The sequence below is a fragment of the Passer domesticus genome, chromosome 1 (assembly GCF_036417665.1).
Source record: "Passer domesticus isolate bPasDom1 chromosome 1, bPasDom1.hap1, whole genome shotgun sequence".
Lineage (NCBI taxonomy): Eukaryota > Metazoa > Chordata > Aves > Passeriformes > Passeridae > Passer > Passer domesticus.
The window spans coordinates 29,600,898-29,614,379 of record NC_087474.1 but is presented as its reverse complement, the minus strand read 5'-3'; the positions used below and the strand labels follow the sequence as shown (position 1 = coordinate 29,614,379).

At 38.2% G+C, this 13,482-nt stretch overlaps 1 protein-coding gene across 19 annotated transcripts in view; it reads right to left on the bottom strand.

The window, feature by feature from the left end:
* The window catches only part of HDAC9 (histone deacetylase 9), a 452,594-nt gene that overhangs the window by 175,355 nt on the left and 263,757 nt on the right, over positions 1 to 13,482 (bottom strand). For 18 of the 19 annotated variants that reach the window (XM_064411632.1, XM_064411622.1, XM_064411704.1 and 15 more), the window contains one exon: positions 11,267 to 11,536. In XM_064411632.1, the coding sequence (XP_064267702.1) occupies positions 11,267 to 11,536 (270 nt within the window). Of the gene's footprint in view, positions 1 to 8,968; positions 11,537 to 13,482 lie in introns of those variants that run through there. The other variant, XM_064411725.1, reaches the window with a different exon arrangement.

Genomic DNA, 13,482 nt, shown 5'->3' with positions numbered 1-13,482 from the left:
TGATTAGAGTAATTAAATTAAATAGCAGGAAACATGTTTTCCATATGCCATTGCCTGGCCACACACAAACTGTAACAGTAAATCTTTTATATTACATTGGTTCAGGGAAATGTATAACCATTCTGAAAATGCATGATGCCCACAAAAATAAAAAGGATATAGTAGTATATTCAACAGGCTCCCTGGCTTTGGTCACTGGTCTAAAGTGCCAAAGAAGTTGATTCCTTATTTATTTATTACTGAAGGTGCAGCTTAAAATGCCCTGAGCGTGTGAGCATTTGGGATATCTTACTGGATTTACAGTGGACGGCAGTGCTGATGCTCCAAATCAGGGGGGAAAAAAATCCTCCCAGTAAAGTGAAGGGAACATTTTGGTTATCTTCTACATTGAGATCCTAGCATATCCCTGTCAGTGTTTTACAAGAGTTAGGCAAGCTGTGCATACTCAAATCATGCATTAAAAAGGAATTTTTGTTTCAGTTCTATTCTCCACAGCAGTATCAACTCAAATTTCTTTGTTTTCATGGCCAGCTGTTAGAAAAGCCAACATATTTATCCATGCCATAATATAGTCAAAAGAATTGCTAGTCAGTGGGATCATCTGTCATCCTTGAATTTACTTGTCACTACACTATTAAGATCAACTAGAACTTTTGCTAATCTATTTCCGACTCATCTTTCAGTGGCTGACGATGCCAAATCAAATCTCTGATATTTCTGCTGTGTAATGATTTTGTACAATAGGGAAAAGGCTACAAATCACTTTGGAAGAGCTGTTAATTGAAGCTGTTAAACATTTAAATGCTCAATCCTTGGGTTTTTTAGGGGATGACATACAGAACACTTCCTATAAATGAGAAACTCTGAAGACTGAAAAATGCTCTTAACATGAAGATTATTAAGAATTTAGAGAAAACCATTTCAGCACAAAGATGTCCATTGAAAGTAAATTAAAAATGTAATTCATCCTTTTCTGATGAAATATATATTGGATAATTTCATAAGCATTTTAGATATTCCATCTTCCCTGTATCTTTCTCCTTAACACAGAAAACTCAGAGATGAAATGATGACAACTTCAATGTTTCTGATTTCAGAACCACCACTGAGCTATGGTATTAAGTTTATTAATTGATTGTATTCAATTAAATCAAAATAAGAGCATCCAGCTGGAAAAAGAAATGTCAATTTATTTTTGAAAAGTAGTGTAGAAGATGATAAAGCATTGATATTTTTGGTTCAATCTTTAGCAGTTATGGTATTTCTCAAGTTATTAAAGTGTGATTCAAGGTGTAGTCATAATGGAGAATTAGAAACTGAGACTTTTTTTCTTCTACTCCTTTGGATGCTTTCTTTAGTAACTAATTTCTGTTGTTTGATCAGGAAAATTTTGTTTAACAGTGAATCTAATTAAAGGAGACAACAATGGCAGGACAGCAAAGAATAACAACTCATTTTGGTAGTAGCTGAGAGAGCTTTTGTTTTAACTTTTTTTTAACTGTCTGAACTCTTCTCTTCCCTGAAAGGATCAGTGCACTTCAACTTAAATTATTTAGCCTGAAGTTTCTATACAGTGGGTTAACCCAATCAGTTAAAAGGCAAAGAAGTTAAACCCTGCTGCCTTCTGAGAACAAGAACAATGGAAAAGTACTTTGTAGCAGGTAGAAATCTGGAGCCTCTGGCTGAAATAATGTCATCCTTCCCAGGAGAGGACAGAGTTGCTCTCTGAGCCGAGGAGGGCTCTCAAGCCAAACTACCAGATGTCTGTAACATGTTTTACTGCTGCTGCTTCACCTCCTCTACCTCCCATCAGCATTCCTCACCATGCCATCCCACAGCATTGCCTGAGAGAGGAGGACACCCTTGCATCTGCCCTCCTTGCTCCACAACTGGCCTTGGGCCTCCAGCCACTGCACCTTCCCTGCCTGCAGCCAGCCCCACCAGGGCTTGGCCAAGCACGTGTGAAGCAATGGTAGCTAAAGGCTCACAGCCCTTCCCTTACACCACCTTCTGATTGTCAGAAATGGAACAAATCTGGAGAACTTGCCAGAGTTCTGGGCTGGTACACCAGGGGATTCCTGCCTGGATAGGCATGGGAGGGAAAAGGGGCTGGAGAAGCTTCTGGGTAGGAGTTAATCACTGAAGGGGAGAAACACTGTGGTAGCTTTGGGTATAATTGTTCTGATTTTGCAGCTCTGCCTTTCACCTTTTGGTGCTTTTCCAGCACTACCCCTTCTAGGGACACAAGCTTTGTGCTGTGAGGAGCCTCCATCCCTGTGAACCACCACAGCTGCTTCAGTGGCATAGAGGAGATAAAGCGTGTGGAGAGAGCATGGTAGCATTTCTTTGCTCTTATAATGCTATCCTGTACTTAGACCTATGAAATCCAGTCCAATGGGTTCTGCCAACATTAAAGAAACTCAGTTTTGCCCTTGGTAACTACTCAGACTGAAGGGTTTGGACAGTTTCATTTTTTCTGTTCTAGCTCTTATTTCTTGTTCCAAAGAACTGCTGTAAGCCTTGAGGACCTCCTCCAGCACAGCACTTCTTAGAATCTATACAAAACAGGGATTGAGCACAGCACCAGTATTGACTGCCAATTGTTCACTGATGATGCCAGAGCACTGTAACAGAGATCTGTGGAGATGGCAATGCCTGAGGAGTGAGTCTGGTTTCTAACAGGAGTCAAGTTGTGGGGCTGCTTTCCACCTTCTCCTTTTGCACAGAGTACCTCTGCTGTGCAGTCAGCTGCATGACTTAAAATCTCCTTGCTTTATTAGGCCCAAATTCTTAGTTTAATGGATGAACTTTTTAACACAGAAGAGCAAAATACATATATACACACACACATATACATATATATATATATATGTCCTTCTTGACATCAATTTCTGTTTCATTTGCAGGATTCTGCAGGTGTAATGCAACTTGTCTCAGTGGAATTGTGTCCCTGCTTTCCAAATTGCTGAATCGTCCTCCAGTTATAAAGCCCTCACCAGAAAAGTCTTTTCAATACTTAGCCATATGTATTAAAGCAGAAGAAAGAAAAAACTAGGAAATGTCAGAACTTCACAAATAAGATGTTGCTATGCATCAAACATTAAGTGTCCTGTCTTATGATTTCCTTAAGTACTAGCTGAAGTAATCATGCAGTAGACACAGTAGAGCTGATCCTGGTAAAACAGCTTAGGAATGATCCTGGTAAAGATCTTGATCCTGGTAAAGAGCTTCAAAACTTTTTCTTATCTAATATACCTAACACACTCTAAGTAGCTGTCTATTAGTTCATATTCAGCCTTTTGGGTTGACACTAAATGTGCACATCATTAAGATAGAGGATCAAACACTCACTTCTGTCACTTTCCAGCTAAGTTTCACAGTATCCTTTCAAACTCACCTGTCCTTTCAATGATCCACTCACTTGTTGTCTCTAGGATTGGGTTCTGATGACCAAAATTATGAAGAAAACTGTGTTATGGAACTGTTTCTCAGTGGTGACCACCTGCATCTCACATTTACAACAACGGCTTCACAAATGCTCTGCTCCTGTGGATCTGATATCCCACCAGGCTGAACCCACTGCATTCCATGCCAACTGATTTCACAGCCTGAAAGCATTTTGAAAGCCACTAAAAGAACAACTTGAGAATTAAAATTACTTGATGGGCTTTGAGTAATTTTCCCTCATTAAAAGATGGAGGGAAAGGGCCAGAGAGGTGAAAGAAAGGATTTATTCTTTTACAGGAGGGTCCAAGGTACTATAACAGTGACATATAATGGTGACTAACGTGAAAGCAGTCAATGGACTTGGGAAAATGAGCAGCCTGCCTGGTTAGTGCATTATCCATCAACACAGGTAAGGAACAGTCCCCGTAGTAATTCTCAGTCTTTTGCTGAGATCTTCCTCCTGTTTCTTTTTTCTTGCTGGTCCTGAGCTGCCTGTGTTTCTGTGTTCAGAGCCTGCCTGAGAAGGGATTATTATGAAAAAAATAATTGCTCACAGAGCACAAAGTGTAATGCTGTGCATATTTTAAACGAATAATTAGCATCCTTAGTGAGACCCAATTACATGCAGAAAGGGCCAAATCAGAACTATGGATGTCAGGTGTCCCTGGACTGAACCTGGGCTGATGGCACCTGTATTGAGCACTCCCATTTTAATTTCTGTCAGAAATGGTAGGAGATTTGAAGCTCTCTGTATAAAGTCAGTAGCTTCAGAAAAATATATGCAGAAACTTATGGGAAACTATGACAAAATACCTCTACAAATTTAGAAAAATGGTGAAAGCCAAGAAGTTTTAGAAAGTAAGGAAGATGCCAAGAGATGTGCTATTGGGCTTGGGTGCCTTTGATACCCTAAGACAAGGTGTCAAAATAGCTAAGAAATGAGGGAAACCAGTCACCACCTGTCCCTGTGTGCAGTCAAGTAGTTGAGTGATGGAATTATGGTCTCTGATATGTAATAACTCTTCAGCTTCTATTTTCAGTAGAGCAAGATCTAGGAGAACAAGCCTTAGAAGAAGCTGGTCTCAATAGGTGTCCCTCTGTGCACAGCAGGAGAGCATTTCCCAACAGTGCTTCTATCCTGTGCTCCTTCTGGGTCTGTTCAGTAACAGAGATCTGCTTTAAAAATCTGCAGACTGCCACCTAAAAACTATCATGCTGCTCTTATTGATGGGAGCAAAAGGAAAAGACTAAGGAAGGAGTATGAGACTGAATCCTCCATGTTGTACTAGCTGCTTTACAGAGAACTTGAGCAAAGCCTTCTCAAGCCCTTGACATTGCTGCATTGCTGCAGTCTCATAGCTGTAGCTTTCACAAGACCCTTTGCTGAGGTAATACAGGCAGGATGAACAGAAACACCTCCTTGGTCTCCTGGGGATCCAAGGGTCACAGGCCAGAACATGACAGGAGACACATTATGCACTGCTTTCTGCATTAGAGCACCTATGTCTGCAAGGCATTTGGGCTGAGCTGCACTTCCAGGACATTAAACAACGTAGCTGCATGAAGATTTAGCCAGCAATATACTGAGAAGTGCATTAACTCACTCTCATATTTTAAAGGAAGGAGAAAAATGAAAACTCATGCTGGTGCACATATGAATGTCTGACAGTGAGAAGCACATTCTGAGGTCAAACAGAATTCTTTCCAAAATGAAGCATTTAAAGAAGCAACTTTCCAAGAACACATAATCCTCTTCAATGACAATATTAATGAAACTCTGTGCTGTAGGATGCAGGAAATCATAAATTGCCCAAAGGTTTGAAATTAGTATCATCTAACTGTCTAAATATGCAGTGATAATTACGGGGGTATGGACTCGGAGGCTTTTGATTTATGCTAGTTATGTAGCCCTGATTAAGGAATATTGTCTAGTGTTGCCCCAGTGGTCTCCTGACATTTGCTTTCTCTGACAAATGGGAACAATAAGAAAAGTATCAAGGTGCTATATCTTAAGTATTTGAAAGAGGAAAAGAAGCATAAAATCTTGGATCTAAAAAATAAAGCAGTGTCAACATTAGTCCATGAAGGTTATCAATAAAATTAAATTTTAAATTTTATATTTTGTAACACTCTAATAGTACATATTCAGGCAGGCAATTCAGTTAATTAGTTTTATGATAAAATATGTGTTATTGCCTTCTGTAACTGGAAGTTTACAATAGGAGACAAAAAAATTGGCAATTATTAAGGTTAATAGATTTGAGGCTTTCTTAAAAAAAAGGAATCATTTTCCCATCTAACTGGGGATGACAAAGTATAGTTACTTGCAATTATGCACATTATTATGCACTTTCACATAGAATTAGCAAACAAAAAATAATTATTCTTCCTGTAACACAGTTTTTAAAGACCATAGTTAGAAACTTGATAGAAATGAACAGGCCCTTAAGAATAAGGCTGAGACCAAGCAGGCTAAATATTGAGATAGATAAATGAAAAAATTTCACAAAACAAATCCAGCTACGCAGCACTTCACCTCCTTGCTCCATCTACACTATGTTTGATCCCAGAAATCATAGAGCCAGCTTGTGTTGTGTAGGAGTTATATTGGGACTGTGCACTCACAGACTTGAGGAAGGGCAGGAAGGTGCAAGGTTAGTGTCTCTTACTGGCTGCAAAGTTAAAGAAAACAGCTAAGGCAGCCTACAAAAAAAAGAGATGAAGCAAGCTAAGACTGCAGTGGCAATCTAATTTAGGTGGGAGGAGAGGGGAGGGCAGGTTTATTTATAAGTCTGACATCGTTCAAAACTTACATTTCCATTTATCCTGCCCTTCCCAGCACTTCTCAAGGGCAAAAATGCTGTAACCATCCTGGAAGAATCAAGTGTAAAGAGCGATACTTTTAACATCATATCCTCCAAACCATCTCCCTCGTATTTCAGGGCTCTGTACCATTAACAATCAACACAGTTACTTCAAGACAGCTATAGAAAATAAAATCAAACAAATGCAACAAAGACTCCATGACCACATTCAAATATCTTATTCAGTTAATTAAGGCAGTGGATCACTTACAAGTAAATATCTGGTCTGTCAAAACAACTCTAGTGACCAAGGCCCCCATTATCAGAGCAAATCACATTCCTGAATGATTTCAAGTTACTAAAAGGACTCATTTCAATTCTCAGCTGCTGCTTAAGTAATCCTTGGGTGGCTGAAACAGATGTGGGTACCCACAGGTAGCCAGGGAAGTTGTCCTGTATAGGCTAAATCAGCTATGGGGCCACAATCAAAACAAGCAGGAGTGTGACACTCAAGCTCAGCAAACAGGGACCAGAAACTGGGACATGCCTTAAGGATGCACCTTCCCAGTCCCTTGTGTGTGTGAGTGAGAGCACGGCTGAGAAACCCAGGTTTTCCGCTGGCTAGGCAGTTTCAGCTAATCTCATTTTTTACCTTTAAATCTTAATATCAATGAAGCTGAATTAGAAGAGAAAAAAAAAAGCAAATGCAAAGCACAAAGTCTTATCAAATAGAGCAGCAATATTCCACAAAAATAACTTGTATTATTGCTCTATCCCAGAGAAGATAGTTTCATCCAGGATATCTACTTCTTCTGTTTGCCTAACCAGTAATTCAGCAGATGGTGTTCTAAACTATATTCTTCCACGGAGAAAGGAGGTACAGAAGCTCCATTGCCACCCAGATGATGGGAACTGCATAAGGAAATCAGAAACTAAACAAATAAATGAAAATCAAACAAACATTTCTTAAGTGGATAAGTAGGACATGCTGCTAGCAGGACAGAATACAATAAGGAAATTAACTCGGCTTAGCTAATTTTGGCTGTAAATTGTGAAGTGTTCATAAGGGGGAGAAATAAGTAAACAATTTTAGATTGCTGTTTGGGACTAATGTTTATAGATTTTTACCTCAGAATTCCAGTGAAGATAAAAACAGGGTATAGTTGTCTTAAGAAACATGGAGTAAATCTTAGTGATCTTGATGATAATGAAGATGGAATGAAGATAGTGCACAAATGAGTGGTGCCAGTGTCTGATGTGCTCGTGCTTTTCTGAAGCATTCAGCCTTTAATCCTATTTTTTTTAATACCAGAAGATGACAAAAAGGTTAATGTTACAGTACCTATAGTCCAGTAAAGTATGTCTGAGTATACAAATATTATGATGGATTTTCTTTCATTTATTAGCAATTACTTCTAAATTGTCACCTCTCAGCTATACTGGCTTTATTTTTTGGACAATGGGACAGAATAAAAACATACGGTTAAAAAAAAAGAGATGCACATCATCCTGAGAAGAAAATAAGATATGTGAATTGTTTTTATTATGATTATTTTCTTCATTAAGGGCGCTTTGCTCCATAGTAAATAATTCAGAAAAAAAATCTAGGTGCAGTTTCCAACACAGGAATGTTGTAAATTAAAAAACATTTATGGCTAGTCTTCTAATTCTAACACAGCTATTTAAACAAAAGGACACTAAATAAAACTCCTGTTATGAAAGCATGATTTACTTGAAGACATACGGTTCTAAATACACTATAACAGTAAGACAAGAGGTACAATATTATACTGTTAATGCTTGTTTTAGGATTTCCTCAGCTAAAAGTTGACCTTTTATCTATTTTTGGGGGTTGTATTACTGATGAAATGTTACACTGCTGCTATAGCAGTGAAAATAATTTAATTTGATTTACAGAACTATTTGTTCTTACACACTTATGTTGTTGAAACATAAATTTTATTTTAGTTAAAATTATACCAGAATCGAAACTGCATAGAGCATTTGGAAATGAAATGAACAGTTATAAGAACTACAATGCAATAATTTTCTAAACTCTTTTGGTAATAATTCATGTACTGTAGCAACAGGGATTATTATGCAGTACGAGCTCTTTCTCTGTAGATCCTAAGCAAAGTTCAGGAAATGTCACAAACTTATGTAACATCGTCATGGAAATTTTCTACATTCAGACTTCACTGTCTCATGCAGTTGTTTTAAAGTCTGCCAAATTCATGGATTCCCTCTCTCCCAGCTTATCTACAGGTGGACTTTGGTTTTACAAAGGTCTTGACGAATACCAAAGCAGTGAGTACAAGCACATTTTCAAATGAGGGGTCCAGGCAGGTTTTAGAAATGTCATGTCAATGATTACAGTTTGTTTGAATTTTGGATAATTAGAAGCTGAGGAACTGGGATTCACTTTTACCTTTTCTGTATGGTGTGATCACATGTTCAAGACAGATGCCATGATGGGAAAATGAGCATGCATCAATACTATTCCACATTCACTAAAACTTATAATGGCTGATGTAGGATAAAACAAGAGACCAAAAAGAAAGACTTTGTGTAATTATTGTAAGAATAGTGCAATAAAAAAACCTTGCTCCTGAAAGTTTAAATTGTTTTGACAATTTGTGTAGCAAACATTTGATCATACAAAGCAAAAACACCACTAAGTTACCAAATTTACACAAAGTCAAATATCTGGAAGGGGATCTTTTAAAAAAAAACTTTATTTGAGAAAGGAAAAGACTTATATCAGAAGGCAAAAAAAGGGAACATACAAACAGAATATATTTACAACACAAAACGAGACCCCGCCAAGGGTGTAAATTATAATAAATACAGTAGATTTAAAATGTAAGAGACAATAATCAATTAGAAATGTGGTTGTTTAAACCCAGTTTTCCTTTTCACTGGTTCCAGGTAGTTTCTCTTATTTGAATTGTATACAAATTTGAAAGATTCTGAAATTAAAGTACACTAGTGTATTGGGGTTTCTCACCTGAATGACATTATAAAAATATCTTTTTTCTTCTGTGAATACATGTCTTTCGAGTGATATTGTACAAAACTCTTCTCAATTGCAAATTTCTCCCCAAATGTATTTTAAAAGATGCACTATCCCTTTTTGATGAAGCTAAAGTCAGACTTAAAAGAAAATTAAAAGTATACAGAATGGGAAACACATATAATTTCACTTTTATAGCCTTCACTTTTTGAATGTAAATGTAATTTTTTTCATTCCAGGATGGAGAAAGATTTCTCTTCAAATATGAAGCCCACATAAAAATCACCTGTGTTTTTCTCAAATCTTTTTCTATCTATTGAGGCCTTTTATGTAAAGAGAAACTATTTAGAAGTTTGTTTGGAGACCTTCTAGGAAAAATGATAATGTATCTTTAGAACTTGCAACATTTTAGAAGAGATTGAATAGTTTTAGAACATAATGTAAACAACACATGCTAATAACATATTTTAGAGCAATTTCTACATTTGGCAAAACAACTATCTCTTTTGAAACTGGATACTGCACCTTAAAATACTTCAGCTTTAGAAATATAAATATTTTTAATAGAAAAAAAACCTGACAAGGAGTCCAGGTCAGTTTGGGATTATCCATATTAAAGGGGATCTTAATACAATGAATCTTTAACTAGCTTAACAAAAGTAAACCTATAAAACAAGGTAAACATATCAAAAGGGAATATGAAGGAAATGTTTCACTGGAAAGCTTCCTTAACAATTTCCCTACTCGCTTTGTTATTTTCTTTGACAATAAATCAATTCATAGAGTGCCTTTAAAAACAGAGGGAGCGCTGCCCCGTCCCCCCTGCCCTGCATTCCTCAGCACATGAATCACTTGGGCTTCCTGTTTCCATAAGGCATTTCCTGCCCCCCCCCCCCTCAAAATCACTTTCCTGCAGGAGAACAGCAGGGACCTGACAAAGTATCGACTTAAATAAACAGGGCCTTGCACTGCGCCCAGCCTTGCTCTGCTGACTCTGAGGGATGGACCGGGATGCGGCTTGCGGGCTGCACACACGGCTGCGCCTTTCAACTCCGCCTAAAGCTCCCAGACAAGCTGAACCTGCCTTTTGTCAAGGCAGCATTTAATGCACAGTTGTTATTTTAGGATTTGTCCATGAGACACTGCTGTAAAGGTTATGAGATATTGTAAAATTAGTCTTCATTAAAAAAAAACCAAAGAAGTGATTGGATAGCAGATGGTAACGATAACAGTTCTGTGCTTGCCGTGTAATGTCCTAATAACTAACTGGAACCACCTAATGCTGCATGTTGCTTCTCACTGGTACTTTTATCTGCTGAACTTAAGGAAGTCTCTGTGGACATTATCATCAAATAAGACAGAATGAAAAATTAACCAAGCAGTGCAAAAAAGAAAATAACGCAATTTTAAAACAGTGCCTTGCCTTGCCTCTTTATATCCACCTTGTACTTTTCTCTAAATTAATTTTATACACCAGCCTGAGACCACCAAGATAGCAGTCAGTACCTGTCTACTGGGGAAAAGAATACCCTAACATTAACAGTGTTCAAGACTATAGTATGATACAATATATACAGACAGCTGAAAGCAGAAGTCAGAGGATTCAAAATCAGAAGAATGTTTCATCAATCAGGTCTGGAAACTAATTCCATCAATTGCTGATCTCAACAGGCTACGTGATACGAGTTCTCTTTCACTAGGACTAAGCGATGTAAGGTAATTCTGGGCTAATACAATGTCTATCAGCTATTACTCAAAGATTTATGTAGCGTAATTGGTTGCAACAGATATTTTCTCAATTAGTGGCCATAAGGATGAGCTTCACTATGTTTTCAAGTGTACATACAACACTTCTGCATTTGTTAAATTCTTCGAACAATAAATCAGGATTTGCTAGCTCAGTGAATCAAAACACAATTGCTTATCAAAGCCTAAAAAATGCATGTGATGTTCAGATAATAACCTTAATTACAAATCCTGGAGCTAAATCTTTGCCTATTACCTGTTGCATAAAAGCAGCTTGCTCCCCAGATTCCATTTGCTGGGTTTGAACATCCTCATCACTGTCCAGTGGCTCCTCTTTGACTTTCACAGCCCCCACCTGCTGTCCTATTCTTTCATCCACACCAGCACTGCTGCTCTCAGCCCTAACGCTGGCACTGCTGGCGGGAGCTCGCTCTTCCTGCATCGAGTGATCTCCATGAAGCTCTTCTTCAGCTTCCTCCAGGTGATTGCCAGGCTGCTTGAGCTGCTCAATGGACTTAGAGAGCATCTGGAACGAGAAGAGGGGAACAAGTACTGACTCCTTTCACTGATGCCAAACATGAAGAAATTCTAGATCTGCATGGGTGAAAGGAAAGTGTCCACAGCATACCCGTGTAGCCGTGCACTGTCAAAACACTGATGCATCCAGAAAAAATAACAGAAGTTCCTAAGCAAAAGGCCACTTTTTATTCTGCAGCAGAAAATACCATGTCTATAGACAATGAAAAACATGACACATCTGTTAGACTGTTACAGTTGGTAAATAGAGAAATTAACCTTTCTTAGTCTTTCTTCAAACATGAATGCAGAAATACCATCTTACAGTTAATTCCCCACATCACAAAATAATAAAGGAACACTAAGATATAAGCGAACTAGTATTCTGGGTAATATTTTGTTATAGGCAAATTAGAGAATTTTCACACAAACATCTCTATCAATTAAAGCATGAAGAGGCACTGAAACCCAACAAAGGCAAAGTGACAAAGAGCTGGTGTCAGTCCCCTATCCTGGGGCACAAGGATACTACAAGTATGTCTGTCCATGACTTTGTGGTGCACTGTACAGGTATCCCAGTACCAGCAGTGATGACATAACACAGCTTTCAAGGCAACATCAGCTCTAGCCCTGTAACTGCTATTTTAAAGCTCTGCAGAAGTGCGGGATGCCTGAGTGTTGCAATCATGTGCACTTTGTGTTTTGCTGTTTAAGATGAAGCCAATGCACTCCAAAATTCTCCAAATGCAGTCCAAAAACCTAAACTGAAAAAAAACCCCACTTTGTTGAAAGAGCCAGAAATCAGACATGTGAGTAAGAAGTTGCAGGGTCCAGTGACTAATTATCATTTATTCAACTGGCCCACCCAATTTCAGTAAATACTGTTTTGTATCATTTAAATCAAATATCTTTGAGGGGAAAAAACACCTTTTACCTCTACTCTTACATACTTTCCTCTTCCCATCTGTCTCCCCCCAGTCATGTCTTTCAGACTGAGTTTTAACTACTGGTATATACTCAATTACTGAGTATGTGAATGGCTGCAGGATGTCTGGTTTTGTCACAAACCATAGACCATACTGTTTCATTCAGCTTGCTAATGCATATAGAAAAATGCTGGGTTGTCATGTAAACTGTGTTCAAGAAACTGCAGCTGGATTTAGGAAATCCAATGAAGTCAACAAGGAGAGTTGAAAGATCAATTTATACAGTTCCAATTGATGCTCTGATGCATATGCCTCACATCAGTGAAGAAACAAATTTCTCAGAGGAAGCCTATCTGGCTATTGTCACAGTAAACCTTCCTTTTTGAGGTGTAATGGGAGTTTAATGGCTTACTAAAAAGAAACAAATTAAAAATCCCTCTTCATTACTGTAGTAACTGGCAAATCACAACGTGAGTACCCTGCATGCTGCAGGTGGCATGCCCTTACTACTTCAGCTGATGTGGAGAGTCTCCTTTCATTACGCAGAGTCTGAAAAATTTCTCAGATCAAACCTATAAATCTTTTCCAGTTGTTTCTCAGGGGATGACACTGACCAAGAAGGTACTAAATCTAACTGCATGTAATCAGCTCAGGTACACTCCTTTTGCTTACTATCATTATTATTATTTTTATTTTTTTATTTATTTTTATTGCTAATTAGTTAACCATTTGTGGGGAGCCTTCCCCACTCCTCAAGCAGGAAGATAAAAGCAGGTAGGGCTGCATGGCTGGCTGCAAGTGAGCAAATACAAGCTGAAACATCTGTGTGACAGATAATCATATAAACCACAAGAATCACTGAGGCTGATCCATCTGTAAACCATTCCCTGTGCCAGTTACTTGACACCAGGTGGGTTTTTCTGCAGGGGAAGCCAAGAGAAAATGAGTGCATCCCCACAGCAAAGTTAAGACACATATTTAGCTCATTACTGTTCTCCTTTCTTTTATGCTTTTTCACTTTTATGTCAGG